Source organism: Bos indicus, chromosome 6 (assembly GCF_029378745.1).
Source record: "Bos indicus isolate NIAB-ARS_2022 breed Sahiwal x Tharparkar chromosome 6, NIAB-ARS_B.indTharparkar_mat_pri_1.0, whole genome shotgun sequence".
Taxonomy (NCBI): Eukaryota; Metazoa; Chordata; class Mammalia; order Artiodactyla; family Bovidae; genus Bos; species Bos indicus.
In genome coordinates, this window is record NC_091765.1 from 113953926 (window position 1) to 113972308 (window position 18383).

General features: G+C 55.2%; 1 protein-coding gene across 4 annotated transcripts in view; it reads left to right on the forward strand.

The window, feature by feature from the left end:
* Positions 1–18383, forward strand: part of TBC1D14 (TBC1 domain family member 14) — a 110018-nt gene that overhangs the window by 76371 nt on the left and 15264 nt on the right. For 3 of the 4 annotated variants that reach the window (XR_011567284.1, XM_070791865.1, XM_070791866.1), the window contains exons 6-12: positions 133–250; positions 3761–3867; positions 7708–7809; positions 8879–8973; positions 9743–9814; positions 10643–10771; positions 11915–12024. Coding sequence is in view for 3 of the 4 variants with exons in the window: in XM_070791865.1 (XP_070647966.1) it covers positions 133–250; positions 3761–3867; positions 7708–7809; positions 8879–8973; positions 9743–9814; positions 10643–10771; positions 11915–12024 (733 nt within the window). In the remaining variant the exon portion in view is untranslated. The remainder of the gene's footprint in view (positions 1–132; positions 251–3760; positions 3868–7707; positions 7810–8878; positions 8974–9742; positions 9815–10642; positions 10772–11914; positions 12025–18383) is intronic. The other variant, XM_019963262.2, reaches the window with a different exon arrangement.

An 18383-nucleotide genomic window follows, 5' to 3' on the forward strand; every position in this document is an offset into this window, starting at 1 on the left:
AACACTGCTGTGCTTCAGTGCTGTGTTCCTGGTGTTTCTGCAGCCTGACTCTTTGAGAAGAGTCACCCAGCCAGGAATCAGTGGCTATCAGCTAACAGATGTTTTCCTCTTCTTTTCAATTGTGATGTCTAGAGCTGAAAGAAGCCCAGAGGAGGAAAAAGCAGCTGGAAGAAAGATGCAGACTGGAGGAAAGTATTGGAAATGCAGTCCTCACTTGGAACAACGAGATTCTGCCCAACTGGGAAACAATGTAAGCTCTGATGTCACAGACACTCTAGACGGCATGTTGTTTCTTGGCAGAATTTATGGGAAGCAGCTGTATTAAGTGTAGCCATGTCGCAGCCTTTGATGAAGTTACCTGATAAGTTTGAGCCACATGGTCTCCTTCCCCTGCCTCGGTTTAGCCTTGTTCCTCCCACGGCGCTGTGACAGCCCTCCTCTCCAGCCCCTTCCGCCTCGTCTTGTCCTCAGCAGTCTAGGGCACAAACCTGTGTCACTTCCACACTCAAGACTGCAGCAGCCTCCTGTGACTCCAGTGTAGGATGTGAATTTCGTGGCTTAGCTGACGGGCCTCCCGTGGCACAGCCGGCCCCTTTCTCTGTGGCCCTGCCTTTCACCTCTCCTTTGCTTGGGCGAGTGTTTCCCTTGGGGAGGCTCAGGGCCATTGCATGTTCTTGTCCTGCTGTCTCAAGTACTCTTGCCCCATATCTCCTTGTCCAGTTAACACTTTGTTCTTTAAAGCTCAGTCTTCCTTGGAGAAGCCTTTTCTGCCCTGGCCCTGGCTCCAGGTGCCAGCAGAGGACCCCCGGGTACACTGCATCGTCTGCTCGAGTGTCTTTGTCCTCTGAGTGAGCCAGGGTACTGGAGCTGCTCTGATGACAGCCTCTAGGAGTCAGGACCCACTCGAGCCCTGCAGCTGCTGTCTTCTTTCTGCCTGAAGAGGCGCTGTGGACCTTTTCCTCCTGTGTGTTCAGGACGGCTAGGGGCCTGTGTGCAGACGGCTTCCGGGGCCTGGTGTGGATGGCTGGGGACCAGCGTGCGGACGGCAGTCCCAGGGCCAGTGTGTGGATGGATGGCAGTCCCAGGCCCACGCACAGAGGCTGGTGGCTCCTTTTGGGGCCTCCCCCCATCAGCTGGAGCTGTGAGGGGCTTGGGTGCTAGTTCCTTTTCTGCTTTCAACCTGAGCCGTGGGTCAGGAAGTTGGGGACTTGCTCTGGCACTTACCTGGCTGTCATTCGCTTTCGTCAATGGGGGGGGTTGGGGGGAGATCACCGTGTGCTTTCCGCTGGGAAGACACGCCGCACCCAGAGCCTGTTTTCCTCAGCGGTGTCTTTAATAGGCCAGACATGGTCAGAAAGCACCTCTTCCCAAATGGGGCCCAGTAACGAGAGTTGAGGTCTTCAGAAGCCTGGACTGTCTCCCCGTGTGGCAGCAGGGCCCAGCCTGGCCCGTCGCGCACCACCTGATACTTGATGGCATCCAGAGGCGCGCGTGCACACCAGAACCGCTGCTTAGTGACCCACGTCGGGCACCAGGCTCTGTGGCGGCTGCCTTTGTGGTCTCCCCACTTAATCCTCTCCGGCCCTCTGTGTAGGGGGAAGTTTCATCATCTTGGCCTTAGGGAGGAGGGTGCTGAGTGAGAGAGGAGAAGGGGTTTGCTCCGGGGTCCCAGGTGAGGGTGGGACAGGGCTGCAGCTGTCCCTCCTGCACCATCAGCCCATGCACCTCTCCACCCTCAGCCCCTGCTCCTCTCTGCCCTCAGCCAGTGCTCCTGTCTGCCCTAAGCCTGTGCTCCTCCACCCCTCGCCCTGTGCTCCTCTCCACCCTCAACCCATGCTCCTCCACCCCTCACCCCGTGCTCCTCTCCACCCTCAGCCCATGCTCCTCTACGCTCTCAGCCCGTGCTCCTCCACCCTCAGTCTGTGCTCCTCCACCCTTCACCCTGTGCTCTTCTCTGCCCTCAGCCTGTGCTCCTCTGCCCCTCACCCTGTGCTCCTCTCCGCCCTCACCCCATGTTCCTCTCTGCCCTCACCCCGTGCTCCTCTTTGCCCTCACCCTGTGCTCCTCTCTGCCCTCAGCCCGTGCTCCTCTCTGCCCTCAGCCCATGCTCCTCCACCCTCAGCTCGTGCTCCTCTCCACCCTAAGCCTGTGCTCCTCCACCCCTCACCGCATGCTTCTCTCCACCCTCAGCCCATGCTCCTCTACGCCCTCAGCCCATGCTCCTCCACCCTCAGCTCGTGCTCCTCCACCCTTCACTCCATGCTCTTCTCTGCCCTCAGCCTGTGCTCCTCTGCCCCTCACTCCATGCTCCTCTCCGCCCTCAGCCCGTGCTCCTCTCCGCCCTCAGCCCGTGCTCCTCTCCGCCCTCAGCCCGTGCTCCTCTCTGCCCTCCCCCCGTGCTCCCCTCCGCCCTCAGCCCGTGCTCCTCTCCGCCCTCAGCCCGTGCTCCTCCACCTCTCACCCCGTGCTCCTCTCCACCCTCAGTCCATGCTCCTCTACACCCTCAGTCCGTGCTCCTCCACCCTCAGCCCGTGCTCCTCCACCCTTCACCCTGTGCTCTTCTCTGCTCTCAGCCCGTGCTCCTCTGCCCCTCACTCCGTACTCCTCTCCGCCCTCACCCCATGGTCCTCCCATGCTCCTCTTTGCCCTCACCCCGTGCTCCCCTCCACCCTCAGCCCATGCTCCTCTCCGCCCTCAGCCCGTGCTCCTCTCCGCCCTCAGCCCGTGCTCCTCTCCGCCCTCAGCCCGTGCTCCTCTCTGCCCTCCCCCCGTGCTCCCCTCCGCCCTCAGCCCGTGCTCCTCTCCGCCCTCAGCCCGTGCTCCTCCACCTCTCACTCCGTGCTCCTCTCCGCCCTCACCCCGTGCTCCTCTCTGCCCTCAGCCCGTGCTCCTCCATCCCTCCTCCCATGCTCCCCTCCGCCCTCAGCCCGTGCTCCTCTCCACCCTCACCCCGTGCTCCTCCACCCCTCACCCCGTGCTCCTCTCTGCCCTCAGCCCGTGCTCCTCCATCCCTCCTCCCATGCTCCCCTCCGCCCTCAGCCCGTGCTCCCCTCCGCCCTCAGCCCGTGCTCCTCCACCCCTCACCCCGTGCTCCTCTCCACCCTCACCCCGTACTGAGAAGCGCTGTGTTGCGTCTTCGGCACCTTTGCGCTTGTCCCCGTCTGTTAGCGGTGTGTGTTCACTGTGCACAGCAGACGCAGTGCCTCCATGCAGCTCAGAGCAGTGTGAGTTCGCGGGCTCCAGCCATTAGAGTCCAGCAGTCGTTGCCTGAGCGCTTCGCCCGTGTGCAGCGGTGCGATGATGGGCGGCTCCCGTCACGGGGCCCTGGGATCTGCCTGCCCCCTGCCGCTCTGCAGTGGTGCCACCTGCCCCCCCACCCCCACCAGTGTTTGCCCAGCTGTGTCCGGTTCCCGGAGCAGGCCAGGTCGTCTCTTGTTGCTGTGCTTTCCACTCAGAAATCCCTTCGCAGTCTTCATCTGCTCAGAATGCTGCTGTCAGGCAGACTCTGGCTTTGGAACAGCGCTCTGGGGCCCTCTGGTTGCTGGTGCCCGTCTCTGCGTGAGCAGTGCCTGCAGTGGCACAGTCACTGCCCAGTGGAAGGCAGTCGTTGGTCTCCTGGTCTGTACGATCGGTGAACTGTGAGCCCCCTGAGGCCAGGGCTGTGACATTCACCTCTGTGGCTTGGGGTTAAGCATGTGGGCAGACAAGTGTTTCTTCACTGAGAACAAACTCATAAGCTCACGCTTCCTTTTTCATCCAGGTGGTGCTCTAGAAAAGTTCGAGATTTGTGGTGGCAGGGAATCCCTCCCAGCGTGAGAGGCAAGGTCTGGAGCTTAGCCATTGGCAACGAGTTAAACATCACTCACGGTGAGTGGCTCGCGTGGTCCTCGGCCCGGGGAGCCTGGCCTCCGTCCTGGGGCATCTCTCTCCCCATGTGCCCGCTCAGGAAGAAAGGCAGCCGTTGCCACGAAGCCATGTCTTTCGAGAGGCCAGCATGCCCTCTGGGAGGCGGTGCATTAGGGACCCCGGGTGCACCCCGGGTGCCTCAGTCATCTGGTGGCTCAGAACCAACGCCCGCCTCCCTCCTGAGCCGGTGATCCTCCCTGACACGCGGCGGGGAACACTGGTGGGCTGAGTCACGCCGAGATCTCTCCTCGAGCTGTGTGGAAAGCAAGCTCGACGGGGATGGGAGAGTGGTGTGGGGTGTTTCTCTCTGTGGAGGTGCCGTGTTTGTGGCGTTTGTCGTCCCGCCTGGCCCCGGCGTCTTCTACGTGAGCAGCTTAGTGGGGACGGCACCCTCTGCTCCTGCCACGTCCTTGAGGGTCTAGTAGCTTCAGTCCAGAGGGAGGGGAGCCCTGTACCCTCATTTTTTGGAGGTGCCATGCTGTGCAGCTTGTGGGATCTTAGTTCCCAGAGTAGGGATGGAACCCTGGTCCACAGCAGTGAAAGCCCCGAATCCTAGCCACCGACCACCAGGGAGTTCCTGGACCGTGCTTTCTCAGGGCTGTTCGTCCCACCGCATGCCCTCGTACAGTTCGGGCGGGATTTTCTTCCACAAGGGTGTCCACTGCTTCGCTCCCTCCCTATCCAGCGCTCTGCAGGCTGTGACCCAGAGTAAAACCCACCCTAGGAGCTCGGGCTCACAATGAAGTGTCTGGGAAACAGGAATCTTTACTTCCCTCCCTTCCCCTCTGTCTGCAGTCTGGAATAAATATATTCTACATTTAGACCTGCAGTGTTCTAGATCAGGTTCTTTGTTGTGTTTTTTTTTGGTGTTTTCTTGTCTGGAATTCATTTGTGTTTATTGCCTTACTTGTCCTTACTTCAGTTCCTTACAACAACTGACAGTTGTTGATGAAAGTAATATCGAATTTCCTCTCTGCAGTCTACACTGCCCAGGCCAGGAACTCTTCCCTTATCTTCTCTGTATTAGTGCCCAGCTTGTAGAGTTCGTGGTGGCTGGCTTTTTTTTTTTACCCTCTTGAAGGCCCTTGAGTGTAAAATAGATTGATTTGTAGCTTCTCCATGGCTGGGGTTCATACTGTTGTTGTAAGTTTTATTTTGTAAGATACCGATCTTACACTGTCATTTCAGCCCTGGCCAGCAGTGTTCTTCCTCTTGAGTAGTGACAGCTGGTTGGGTGGATGGTTACTGGTTCTTTTCTTTGTCATCTCCTCAGAGTTCCATTTTTTTGTCGTTGTTAGTCCATACCTGCCCCAAACTTAACATCTGTAGGTGAAAAGATGGGTAACATTACTTGTGGAAATGGTTTCACAAAAGCTTCCCCAGAAGTCAGCGTCTGGAGAGTGGACCACAGTTTGTCTCAGTCCCTGTTCTTGAGAATTTCTAAACGTGTCAGCGGCTCTAAGCCTGCTGGGCGCAATGCAGCGTGCTCTGAGTGTGTGTATTCTATTTAATTTTTCGTTCTCACTGTCGGCTGCACTGATTTCATTTAAATTAAAGTCCTCCATAGTCTATATCAGTGTATCAGGCTAAATGGCTTGATTAGTCAGCTCCATGCCTTGACAGTCTGCGTAAGTCTCGACACTGGCCGGTTTTATTTAAATCGTGTCTTTCTTGTGTAGCTGAAGTCAGGTGCCCACCTCACTTGGTGCTCAGCAGGGTGGGGCCTCATGCTGTGCCTTCGTCACCCGAAACCCTGCACAACCTCTGCAGTCAGGCCCTCAGGGAGTGTTTGCTGGATGAATGAAGGAGCAGGCGGATGAGTGTGAATGCTGCCTTATTGGGTCCTCCTTAACCTCAAGGTTGGCTGTGTATTGAAGCCACCGTGGCTGCACTGATGAGCTTGAAGCCCCCTCTTGAGGCCAGGCATCGGGTAGGCCCTTTCTCACGTCTCCGTGAACGTTGACCGCAGTCTGAGGGGCAGGGACTGTTGGCCTTGTTTCCCTACTGAGGAAGTCAGCCACCCTGACAGGTTAGTCAGCTAACCCTGAAGCCCAGGCTGCGGTTTGGGAAGCCCCAAGGTTTTGCTGTTTCTGTGGCTGTGCAATTGGAAACTCACTGAAAGTCAGCCTGGTAGTACCGTTACCTTCACCTTTGAGGGAGTTAGCCTTGTACTTCGAAGCTCCTCCAGGAAGAAGGTGGGGTCACTGTTTGAACTCCCTCTCTCCCCACACACGCACGCCAGCTAAAGCGTGGCGGTGTTGTGGAAACTGCCCTTTGCCCCATGTTCCCCAGGGCTGCCTGCGTCTGTGCTGTAACTGTCGGGCGCCTCACTGGGGAGCGGCTCCCAGTGGTCGGGCCACGTGGTGGCTTTCCTCCACCTCCTGCCAAGATGAGCAGAGCTCCGCCCGCCTCCTGGAAGCAGAGTGAGCAGGGGCGCCCCAGACCCTGTGTCCTCCGGCTCAGCACACCCCCAGGTTTGTCCCACAAGCAGCTGAGTTCAGACACCCGCTGCCTTCCAGGTTAACATGACGTGAATGTGATGTTACGTTTCACAGTTGTTCTGCTCTTACAGACAAGCGTAGATTGTACGTCAGGTCCTTCCTTTACAAGGTTAGCAGGAGGTTGGTAATCAGAATTTAGCTTGTTACAACACAATAGTGTTACTAGAATTTGACTTATATTTTTAAAAATAGCATTTACTGTCTGGGGGGCAGTTGTGCTTCGCTTTATATTCCAGAAGTACTGAAGGGAAGAATAAAGTGGTAGGAATTCTCTGGGTAGCAGCAGTTAAGTCTCAGTGATTGTTCCTGATCCAGGGCAGCCAGTGGCTGGGCAGTGTTGGAGCCAGCGGAGCCGGGAGGCGCGGGGGCTGGGTGGGGGCAGCAGAGGCTCGGAGGTGTCTCTGGGTTCAGTCTCAGGAAGGGTGGGCCGTGGAGGTCTGCGTACGCAGTGAGGTTTGTGAGCTCGAGTTGTTTCACCATGGCCAGACTGCCCGAAGAGAAGAATGAGTAAATACGTCCCAGATGTGAAGACTGGCAGTTGCCTGGTGAGCCTTGCTGCCACTGGGAAGACTTATTTTGAAACTTCTGCCTGTGTTGCTTTCACCCTCCTGCGCTTTCAGGCAATAAGCCCAGGAGGACTGGGCCTGGGGGTAGCGCTTCCATCTTGTCTTTATTTGAAACCAGATGGGTTTTCTGCTTGTTTCCCGCTTTGTTCATCGGTCATGTGCTCACTGAGTGTCCTGGTCTGTGTCTGTCCCAGTGCTGTTTGTTCTGGATTCAGACATGACCAGAGACCCTCACAGTCTCACCCCGGAGCTCAGAGTCTAGTGAGGCCATAGCCTCATCGAACACATCAAAACAAAACAGCTTTACAGGTGGGTGGTGTGAGAAACCAGGCGTAGTGACGTTTGGGCTTCCCTGGCGGCTCAGACAGTAAAGCGTCTGCCCACAACGCAGGAGACCCGGGTTCCATCCCTGGGTCGGGAAGATCCCCTGGAGAAGGAAATGGCAACCCACTCCGGTACTCTTGCCTAGAAAATTCCACGGATGGAGGAGCCTGGTGGGCTGCAGTCCATGGGGTCACAAAAGAGTCGGACACGACTGAGCGACTTCATGATAGTGGCATTCTGTGTATTTCTTTGTATATGGTGATGTCTTTAGAAAACAGAAGTGCCTTCCGGCCAGAAGGGAGGAAGTAGCTATAATCGTGGAGTCTGTGGTTGAACTTTAATTATTTGAACGAGGCGGCAGTGTATTCTCTGGTGTGCACGTGATAACTTACCGAAGGCTTTTCTTCCAGAGCTCTTCGACATCTGTCTCGCCCGAGCAAAGGAGCGGTGGCGGTCCTTTAGCACGGGAGGCTCTGAAGCGGAGGCCGAAGGTGTGTGTGGCGGCAGCACCAGTGCGTTCTTTTGGTCAGCTATACAAGTTGTAAATATTATGCACATCATTATTACTTAACAAGGAAAACTTCCTTAACTGAAACAGTGGTTGGTGCAAATTTATGAAAGCTTCATGGGAAAAGGGATTAAAAAAATTTTTTTTGGCTATGTAGTATGGCACACCGGATCTTAGTTCCCTGACTAAGGAACCTGGGCTTGAACCTGGGCTTAAGCGCCTGAGTCCTAACCAGTAGACCACCAGGGAATTCCCAAAAAGGGATTTTTTTTTTTTTTTAAGATCAAATGAGTTAAAGAAAAAAAAGCTTTTATAAGACAGATGATATCAGTTCCTGAGAGTTGTCTGTGTCCAGACGTGCTGGAGGGCTGGGCATCATGTACAGCTTCCTGTGTTCGCTGATGGACAGTAGCCTGGCCCCCAGGAGGGCTCAAGTGCCGGTTTATAGAGGACAGCTGGAGCGCCTTCCAAAGGGACGGGAACACTGCCTGTTCCTAGGTTATGCTTTCAGAGTTTTCCACGACACACGAATGATTGTGGTTGCTTCTGTTGGTTAAGTAGTATCTTTTCTGCTGATCGTTTTTTATACCATGTGGTATTGGAATTTTAAAAATATAAAGCAAGTTATCCATAGTTATTTGTTACAAATAACACACAGTGATGTTATACTGCAGTAACTCCCATATAGTCTACGTTTATAGCAGCAATGTTCTAGATCAAATGATTTTTCTGATGTTATCCATGTCTGGAATTCATTTGTGTTTATTCCCTTACTTGTCCTTAATTCCTTAATTCAACTATCAATAGTTGTTGATAAAAGGTAATAACAAATTAGATCATGATTTCATACCCTAGAAAATATCTGATGATGACCTAGCCTTACACGGTGCTGTGAGATTTTTGCTCTTAAAGAACTCTGCAAACTGTTGATGCTGTAGGCTCAGGTTGTAATTAGGTCCACATGCTCCTGAAGACTGTCCCTTCCTTGTTTGATTCTCTGAAGAGTTTGAAGCCTTGCAGTCGCTCCACAGACTTGCCTCTGAGAGGTGTGATGACTCCTGGTCTTTTGACAGATGCTGGTTTTTCAGCAGCAGACAGAGAAGCCAGTCTGGAGCTGATTAAACTGGACATCTCCAGAACATTCCCCAGTCTCTGCATTTTCCAGCAAGTAGGTGGTGGTGATCTGTTACTTTCAGTATGTTTTGTCTAAAATGCCAAATTGCATGCATTTGTGATCAGATTTGAAAAGTACTGGGGATCTTTGTTGGGAGGGTGGGTCTTTTGCTAATACTTTCAGACTCTTAAAAATAAGGATGACTAAGGATGGACAGGGAAGCCTGGCGTGCTGCAGTCCATGGGGTTGCAAAGAGTCAGACATGACTGAGCAACTGAGGTGAACTGAACTGAATCCTCTCTGACGGATGGTTAATGTGACTTGGGAATACCCAGTCTGGTTCTGCCATGCCCGTGTTCCTAGCATCATGCTTTGCACACACTGGGTAACCAGTAAAGGATAGTGGAGTGAACAACAGCAGATGAGTCAGCCGCCTGCACCTGCCGTGCTGAAGCGTCGTAAACACAGACAGTGACAGGCAGCGGGGTCAAGGGGGCAGAGAGGACCATCAGGACGAGGGTACGGCTGGAGGCAGAGGCAGACTGACCATGGGCACCTACCTGCTCTGGAGAGCCTGGGTACCCGGTCACCGTGAACTTGACGGGGCAGTACAGTCACCCGGCAGCAGCTGGATTAAGGGTGTTGTTCCAGTGTGGTGCTCACGCCGGCGCACCAGCTTGTTTCAGAGCGACTTTGTGGGTCGAGCGCGTCAGCCGTGGCCAGTGGTTCACTTGTCTGGTGCCGTGGCGGTGCCGAGCTGCCGCGGCGGCGGGCCCTGCGCGCTGGCCTGGCTGACGCGTGTCTCGTGTGTTGGTCCTTGTAGGGTGGCCCGTACCACGACATGCTGCACAGCGTTTTGGGCGCGTACACTTGTTACCGACCGGATGTGGGCTATGTAAGTGAACCTTTCCGAGATTCTCTGACGTTCTCCTCTAGAAAGAAAGTCATGCTCTCCGCCATCTCACCGTAGCGGCAGATGGTGGGTCACGTGCCCCCATTTTTGTGAGCTATGAAAGGCTCACGGTCAATGACTCGCCTCAGTTTCCTCGTAGGGAGATTGAGCTGCCCTGGCTACTCTGTGGCATCCATCTTTTTTTTTTTTTAAAGCCTGATGTATGAGCCTAGTCGCTCAGTTGAGTCCGACTCTTGTTGCGATCCGGTGGACTATATAGCCCACCAGGCTCCTCTAGGTCCGTGAGATTTCCCCAGCAAGAATACTGGAGCAGGTGGCCGTTTCCTTCTCCATAGATCACGATTCAGTTGGGTTTGATTTTCATGTTTTGCACGTGATTCTTTTTTTTCCCCCAACATTAAATCAAAAAAGCTTTTTAGTTGTAACTGTTTTAAAATTACACTGCTGCGGTTTCTGCGGCTAGCGGACGCGTGCTGGCACGGCTTTAGGGTGACGTGTTCCCTTAGGTGTGCATTTCCATGGTGCCCGGACGCCGGACCTTCCCAAAGGCAGCGGGTCTGTGAGGTGCAGGAGGAGGGTGTGCGAATGAAGGAGTGCAGACAGGTGGCCGGCGTGGCAGGGCGGCGACTCTGCGTCAGGATGGGCAGGGCCCTCGAGGCCGTGGGCCTAGCCTGCGGGGGTGGCAGCGGGTGGGGGCAGCGTGGGCCCTTCCAGCGCAAGGGCATGTGGGCTCCTCCTTCAGGGAGACACAGGGGCTGCTCCAACCGCGGTGGCTGCCGGTGGTTTGACCGCCCTCTTTCCTCCTCTCAGGTTCAGGGCATGTCCTTCATAGCGGCCGTATTGATCTTGAACTTGGATACTGCAGATGCCTTCATTGCTTTTTCTAATCTTTTGAATAAACCCTGTCAAATGGCATTTTTCCGAGTGGACCATGGCCTTGTAAGTATCCCCATGTGTGTGTGGTGCCCTGGGTGCCGTGTCTGCACAGAGCAAGAGCAGCTGTGCCCTTCTGTTCGGTGGGAAGCTTCCATTTTCCCCTCCCCGGGGTTACTTGGAGCAAGTAGTGCTATACAGCGTGGAGGATTACCGGGGCACTGTGTTGACTCTGAAAAACGGGCGGTTAATAGCCATACATATGAATTTCGAAATGCATTCTTCCAGCAAGTGTTTCTGAGAATAAACCCTTGGCGTGAGAGGGGACGGGTGCCCCCACACGGACATCCTTGGTTTGTTTCAGAGCAGGCCCTTGGCCCGGTTCCCCCACGTGGAGGTCCGCGGGGGAGGCCGGTGCCCTGCAGCTGTTTCGGCGCCGCACCCTGGTTGGTGCATCGTGCTTTCCCGCAGACCCCGTAGGAAGTTGAAGAACCCGTGCCGGCAAGACGCGGGCTGGGGTGGCTGGCTCCCTGTCCCTTCTGTGTTTTCTCCCGAGCTGTCTCCTGGGCTGCACGTGAGGAGGCCCACGGTCACCCTTGCCTGAGTGTCAGTATCACACCCACTCTGGGAAGGCCGGGGGTCGGCACGGAGGCTGTGTGTTTCCTCAGATCATCCTTAGATGGCGCATTCCTTTCTGGTTCTTGGAGGAGAATGAGCCGTCAGGGGTCAGCCTTTGCCATGGGCCAGGGCGCGAGTTGGAGGCCACACCTTGCAGGCGCGCGAGGCGCCCTCGTTAGGCAAGTTACGCACCTGCTCTGCAGAAGGAAGGGCGCCAACCCGGTGTTCCTGCCTGGAGAATCCCACAGATAGAGGGGCCTAGTGGGCCACAGTCCATGGGGTCATGAAGTCAGACACGAGTGAGTGACTAACACTCTCTCTAACACTCTGGGTTTCAGTTCTTTTATCTACAGGTTGAAGAAATGATGAGGTGTAGTCAGTTACAGTGACGTTACAGGGAGGTTAGAGATTATGCCTGTTTAGAAATCGCCTGTTCGCTGCCTGGTTTAGGGTTACCAGTAAATATACGTGAGCAGTTTACATATGAAGATGATTGTTGGAATCTAGGGGCATTAAGTATACTGACTTTCCCTGAAGATTGGAAACGTGCTGATAATGTATTTATTAGTGTATTTCACATTTTCTCCCCAGATGTTGACGTACTTTGCTGCATTTGAGGTATTCTTTGAAGAAAATTTGCCGAAATTATTTGCTCATTTCAAGAAAAACAACTTAACTCCAGACATCTACCTAATTGATTGGTAAGACTGCATTTTTATGCATCTTGAGAGTGTTTTCTCATGTCTGTGCCCCCATCATTCATTCCTCACTGCCGGCTTCTTTTGGGGCCCAGGTGGCCCCCCACCTCCTGCTTTACAGTCTCCCTTCTGTCCCGAGCCCAAGACGCCCTGTGTTCACAGCCCGGGCTGCCGGTCATCAGCTCGGCTCTGATCCTCTCTTGATGCCACGTGACTTTCACCGGTCTTTCCCAACTCCCTCCAGGGGAGGAAGGTGCCTTGGACCTCTGTGTTTCCAAGATTCTATTTACTTGTTCCTCCCCGAGACGTCACTCAGCCCTTGGCCTGTGCGGGCTCTCCGCTGGGATCGGGGGCAGACTCGGCACTTTATGTCCAAAGCTCCCACCTGGAGGAGCGCCTGGACCGGGGGCCGTGCAGCCTGTGGGGGCGTCAGGGCCCACGGGGATGACCCCGAGCTGGAGCCGAGGCCTGCCGTTAGCATGCGCACTCTGGGATCAGCAGGCCACGGCTGGTGGGGTGGGATGTGGGAGCCTCCTGCAAAGGGCCAGGGCAGCAGGCGCGAGCTCCAGAAGCTGAGTCAGGGGTCGTGGATGCCAAGCTGAGGGGCTCAGGCAGGAGTCCAAGGGCCAGAGGGAGAGGCTGGCGGCTTCCACTTGGGGCGAGGATGGCGGCGGGTTCCGCCCAGAAGTGAGTTTCCGGTTCCCGGGGAGGCAGGGGAACCGGGAGGCAGAGACAGTGAAGGGGAAGGACCGGGGCTTGAGCTGAGGCCGCAGAAGTGGGTGGAGGGCCGGGGGGGTCGCACTGGCCAGAGGCGGGGCCCTGGGGCATACTGTGGTCGTGAGGGGTGCCGCGGGTGCCGTCAGCCGCGCCAGGCTGGGCTTGGCAGGATGGCGAGCCGAGCCGGTGTTGGACACGGTGGTTTTAGGGCACCTGTCGGACATCGAAGTGGCCGTACAGATACAGGGTTCCAGAGAATTCCTGCTGGAGCCTAGACCAGGAAGTCTTCATGCAGGTTGGATTAGTTGCCTGAGGAGAGGCTGGAAAGGCTGGGGTGTCCCCCACCGGGCACCAGGTGAGGAGGCCAGGGCCTCCTGGGGAACAGGGAGCGGTGTCTTGAGTCCCGGAATCCCGCCTGAGCTCCGGCCACTCCCGTTACGTCCCTATAGCCCAAGCACGGCTGAGGAGCCTCCCTGAGCCTGTGGCCTCGTCTGTCCACCCAGACGACTGGCCTCTGAGGGCCCTGTACGGGGCACCAGCCTTGCGAAGGCCTCCGGCTCGCAGAAGGAGGCGTCTCTGGACTGAGAGGCCGTTTGGGTTTTTGCACCAACGTGCGCGGTGAGCCCACAGCTGCTAGGAACACACAGCGGGCTTGGCTTTCCTCTGTGCTACTTGTTTCAGGAGGCAAAGGCTTACCTCTACAAGGCAAAGGCCAAATGTCTTCTGAAATGAGGCCCTGCCCTTTAAGTAAAGCTGATTTGTCTGCTCCCGTGGGAGCAAGCCTGGGGGATGTTGCTTCTGTCCTGAATCCCGGAACCGTTCGAATTCTGCTGAATTCGTGCTGGGGATGAGGGTGTGGAGGTCGGGGCTGGTGTCACTGTGGGTCAGTCCAGACGTGAGGCCACGAAGCCGCCACTGGTGGGGGCTGGGCTGGCCTGGCCTGTCTGGGAGTGTTTGGGGCCAGGGTTAAAGGTCACCTCCATTTAACCAACAAATGATTTCTCCACACTGTGAACACTCAACTCTTGCACAGACTGTCCTGCTACACGCCTGTTTGTGCACCTGTGCTGTGAGATTTGACTGTGAACCCTGACCTCGCAGATTCCCAGGCCTGAAGAGTGTCAATGTAGGGTCATATGGGATCAGAGTCTTCAGCTTTGACATTATCTGCTTAGGCCACCGAGTTAGAGTCTTAGGATTCCCGGCTCACGAGGAACTTTGGAAAACACTGTCCTGGAATAGTGTCTCTCAAGCTTATTTTTGCCCTGACTTGCAAAAGTAAATCAGTTGTGTGTTGTGACGCAGTGTGTGGCCGTGTGTTTGGAGCAATATAAGATAACGTATATGACAGAAACAGTTGTAAGAAACAATACTCACCAGCCTTTATTATGTGTAGAGAGCATGCTGAAGTCTTCTGTTTTCTTTGTGCAAAAAAAAACCAGGCTGCTGCTGCTCCATGCCGATGGTGTTACAGGGCAGCGGTCAGTGACGGCCACGACGGGCAGCATGAGGGGTGCTGTACTGCAGGGAGCGTCTCTGCTTCATTCCAGGGTGATGGGGGAGAGGGGCCCAGGCCACAGGGACTCGCATCTGTTAGCGCTTCTCACGGTATCTCATTTATCCAACCCTTAGAACAGGCCCCGGGAGCGAATCGTAAGACATCTGTTTGACACGTGAGGAAATGGAGGCTCGGCGAGGCAGAATGACTTGCCTGAGGTTGTTGGCTTGCTGGATGGCAGCGCTGGTGTTCGAGCTCAGGGCCAGCTCCAGAGCCTGCATGCGTCCCCTCGGAGTGGGTTGAGTCTGAGGGATTTCTTAACCAAGGCAGCATACCCCGTGCGGAGGGCCCCAGAGCTGCAGTCTATGTGTTGGTGAGCGTGGGCGGCGAGGGTCAGACGTGTGGGTGGTGAACGTGGAGCAGAGCGCAGGTGTCTGGGTGCAGGGCCGCTCCGAGGACTCCTGCCCTTAGACCTTGTGACGTGATGTGCTTGGAGCCTGAGGCCCTGTGGATGCTCGCGGTGCCTGGGTGCGGCCTCTGCTGGTGCTGGGGCCTGGCTGCTTCCTGGAATCAGGGCCATGGGTGCCCTGTCTGTGTTTGCAGTCCCAGCGCGGGGCCGGGTGCACAAGGGGTCGTTAGTAGGTATTTGAGTTGATCTAAGCCCAGGAAACCGCGCAGTGCACATCTGAGCGCATCCGCAGGGACCCAGGCTGTCCGTGCGGTGCTCACGGGCAGGTGGAAGCTCAGAGCAGGAACAAGGAGGGAAGGAAGCCCAGGGAAAGGGTTGCTCAGGACCTGCCCCAGAGGCTGGTGTTTCAGAGACACCGCTGCCCTGTTGCATCTTCACAGCGCCTGGAGCAGTCCCCTTTTAGCACAGAGGGAGCCAGCGAGGCCCGTCCCGCAGTGGGCAGCCCAGGTGGCCCTCTCTCCGTGCTCATCCTGCTTCTGCTGTGTCCCAGCCCCTTCCCCGGCCACGTCTGCTCCCCAGCGGCAGGGCTGCCTCAGGCACACACGGCTGTGCGGGTGTCTGCAGAAGATCAGGTCGCTACCCCCACCCCCTGGGCCCCCGGCCCTCTGCACGGCTGTGGGCCCCACGGTTTGGCTGCTGAGTGTCCTGGGTGAGCCGTGTGGGTGCTCATGGGAGACCTGTCTGCCTGCCAGGAGCCGTTTAGGACTTGCTCCTTCTTCCATCGCGGGACACTTTCTCCACCCCCTGGGTTATTGCGTTAGTTTTATAAGACGTGGTCTTGCCCAGTTTAAAACCCCTCTTCCAGAACCCCTCTCTCTCCCCTCCCCACAGCGGTTGGGGTTCCCTTCATGAGAGCACCCCTGTTTCTCGCTGCCCCCGCAGTGGACCCAGTGCAGTCGGTGTCCTCAGTGACCCCCGTGCCCGGCCCCATGCTGGGCTTGGAGTCCTGGACCCAGGGATGCACCCGCTCCCAAGGGGCCCCTTCCTCGGGTCTGAGGTGCACGGAGTCCAGCCTGTGTCTCGCACGGGTGCCCGCCTCCCCACGTGTTCAGGGGCTGCCGTCTGCCCAGCGCTGCAGAGACTTCACGGTGGAGACTCAGATTCACTTGCTGAGGCCGTCCTCCTGGCAGGGATCTTACCCAGTGTGCTCGTCTCTCCTCTCAGCTCACACAGACACAGGGGGCCGAGCGGGCTCTCGCCCTCCATTCCCGGCTTCCTACAGAGTTTCCATCGTTCAGACCATCAGATGTCCGTGTTTTGTGGGAGAACTGACATGCAGTCAGTTAACTTGTCAGAATATTTCCCACTGCTGTCAAATATTAGAGTTATTAGGAGGCATGGATAGGTTTTGTAATAGATAATCCTGAATTAATGGAATAATTAAGCAGAACATTCTGTATCCTGATTAACGTTTCTTGAACGTTTGGTGGTACTTGGAGATCCTGTCATCATACCGAGTCTCTACCTTAAAGGCAGGTTGGGGTGAAATTACTGACGGAAGAGTTTTGTTTCCATGGCATCCAGCATCCTTATCATTCATAGCTTCTACTTTCCGGTTTCAGTCAGTTCAGTCACTCAGTCATGTCCAACTCTTTGCAACCCCATGGACTGCAGCACACCAGGCCTCCCTGTCCATCACCAACTCCCAGAGGTTACTCTCAAAGTCATGTCCATTGAGTCGGTGATGCCATCCAACCATCTCATCCTCTGTCGTTCCCTTCTCCTCCTGCCTTCAATCATTCCCAGCATCAGGGTCTTTTCAAATGAATCAATTCTTCACATCAGGTGGCCAAAATATTGGAGTTTCAGCTTTAGCATCAGAGCTTCCAATGAATATTCAGGACTGATTTCCTTTAGGATGGACTGGTTGAATCTCCTTGCAGTCCAAGGGACTCTCAAGAGTCTTTTCCAACTTTCTTTATAGTCCAACTCTCACATCCATACATGACTACTGGAAAAACCATAGCCTTGACTAGACGGACCTTTGTTGGCAAAGTAATGTCTCTGCTTTTTAATATGTTGTCTAGGTTGGTCATAACTTTCCTTCCAAGGAGTAAGCGTCTTTTAATTTCGTGGCTGCAGTCACCATCTGCAGTGATTTTGGATCCAAAAAAAATAAAGTCAGCCACTGTTTCCGTTGTTTCCCCATCTATTTGCCATGAAGTGATGGGACCAGATGCCATGATCTTATTAGCTTTCTAAATGTTGAGTTTTAAGCCAACTTCTTCACTTTCATCAAGAGGCTCTTTAGTTCTTCTTTACTTTCTGCCATAAGTCTGGTGTCGTCTGTGTATCTGAGGTTATTGATATTTCTCCTGGCAGTCTCGATTCCAGCTTGTGCTTCATCCAGCCCAGTACCTAAAAACTCCTCCAGAGCAAAGTTGTCTTGCTGAGCAGCAGGTGTTTGAGTTGCATCTGGCACCCCATGTGGGGGCCTCCTCAGCGTATGTGCGGAGGGTGGGAGGAGGTTTCGGAGCCTGAGGCTGGGGGACCTTCAGGCAGAAGGACTCACATAGCCTGTGGTCACTGGTGCACCCACCCCCGCCTGGCGGATGACAGAGCCTGGGTGCTGAGGTAGGGTTCACATTACTTACCTGCTGTCTGCAGCCCCTGCTCAGGGCTGGTGCCTAACGTGGAAACACCTTTGGGATCAAATTGGAGGGTGCTCTAGGGGCTCAGAGGTGGTTCTCTCTGCTTGCTTCCAGGATTGTGGGGGGAAGAGTTAGGCTTGTTAATTAGTTTCAACGGAGACTTACATAACTACCTTCACTTTTTAAATGTGTGTGGTTCTCTGTTGTTTCATGTTGTTTTATGTAATCGCACAGAATCCAAGGAGGCTGAGTAGTTACCTAGCAGTGTCTATGCTCCTTGTCTGAGTTTTTAGGACACTGGGAGCATCGTGGTGGGGTGGGCTGGGGTTCAGGGCCACTTCCCAAGCCAGCGCTGGGGGCGGAAGCTCCTTCGTAGGAGCCAGTGGGTGGGGAATGCTCTGGGCACAGCTGGACGTCGGTGGTTGAAGGTCCAGGTCTCCGGTGGTGTCTTCTCAGTGAGGACATTGCGAGGTGAGTTTTCCCCTTTTGTTGTTCAGTCGCCAAGTCATGTCCGACTCTGTGACCCCACGGACTGCAGCATGCCAGGCTCCCCTGTCCTTTACAATATCCCGGGTTTGCTCAGACTCACATCCATTGAGGCAATGATGCCATCCAACCATTTTGTCCTCTGTCATCCCCTTCTCCTCCTGCCTTCAGTCTTTCCCAGCATCAGGGTCTTTTCCAATAAGTCAGCTCTTCTCATCAGGTGGCCAAAGTATTGGAGCTTCGGCGTCAGCATCAGTCCTTCCAATGATTGTTCAGGGTTGATTTCCTTTGGAACTGACTGGTTTGATCCTTTCCTCTTTTCAGTTCAGTTCAGGCGCTCAGTCATGTCCGACTCTTTGCGACCCCATGAATTGCAGCACGCCAGGCCTCCCTGTCCATCACCAACTCCCGGAGTTCACTCAGACTCACGTCCATCGAGTCGGTGATGGATGTGAGTCTGAGTGTCATCCAGCCATCTCATTCTCTGTTGTCCCCTTCTCTTCCTGCCCCCAATCCCTCCCAGCATCAAAGTCTTTTCCAATGAGTAAACTCCTTGCATGAGGTGGCCAAAGTACTGGAGCTTCAGATTTAGCATCATTCC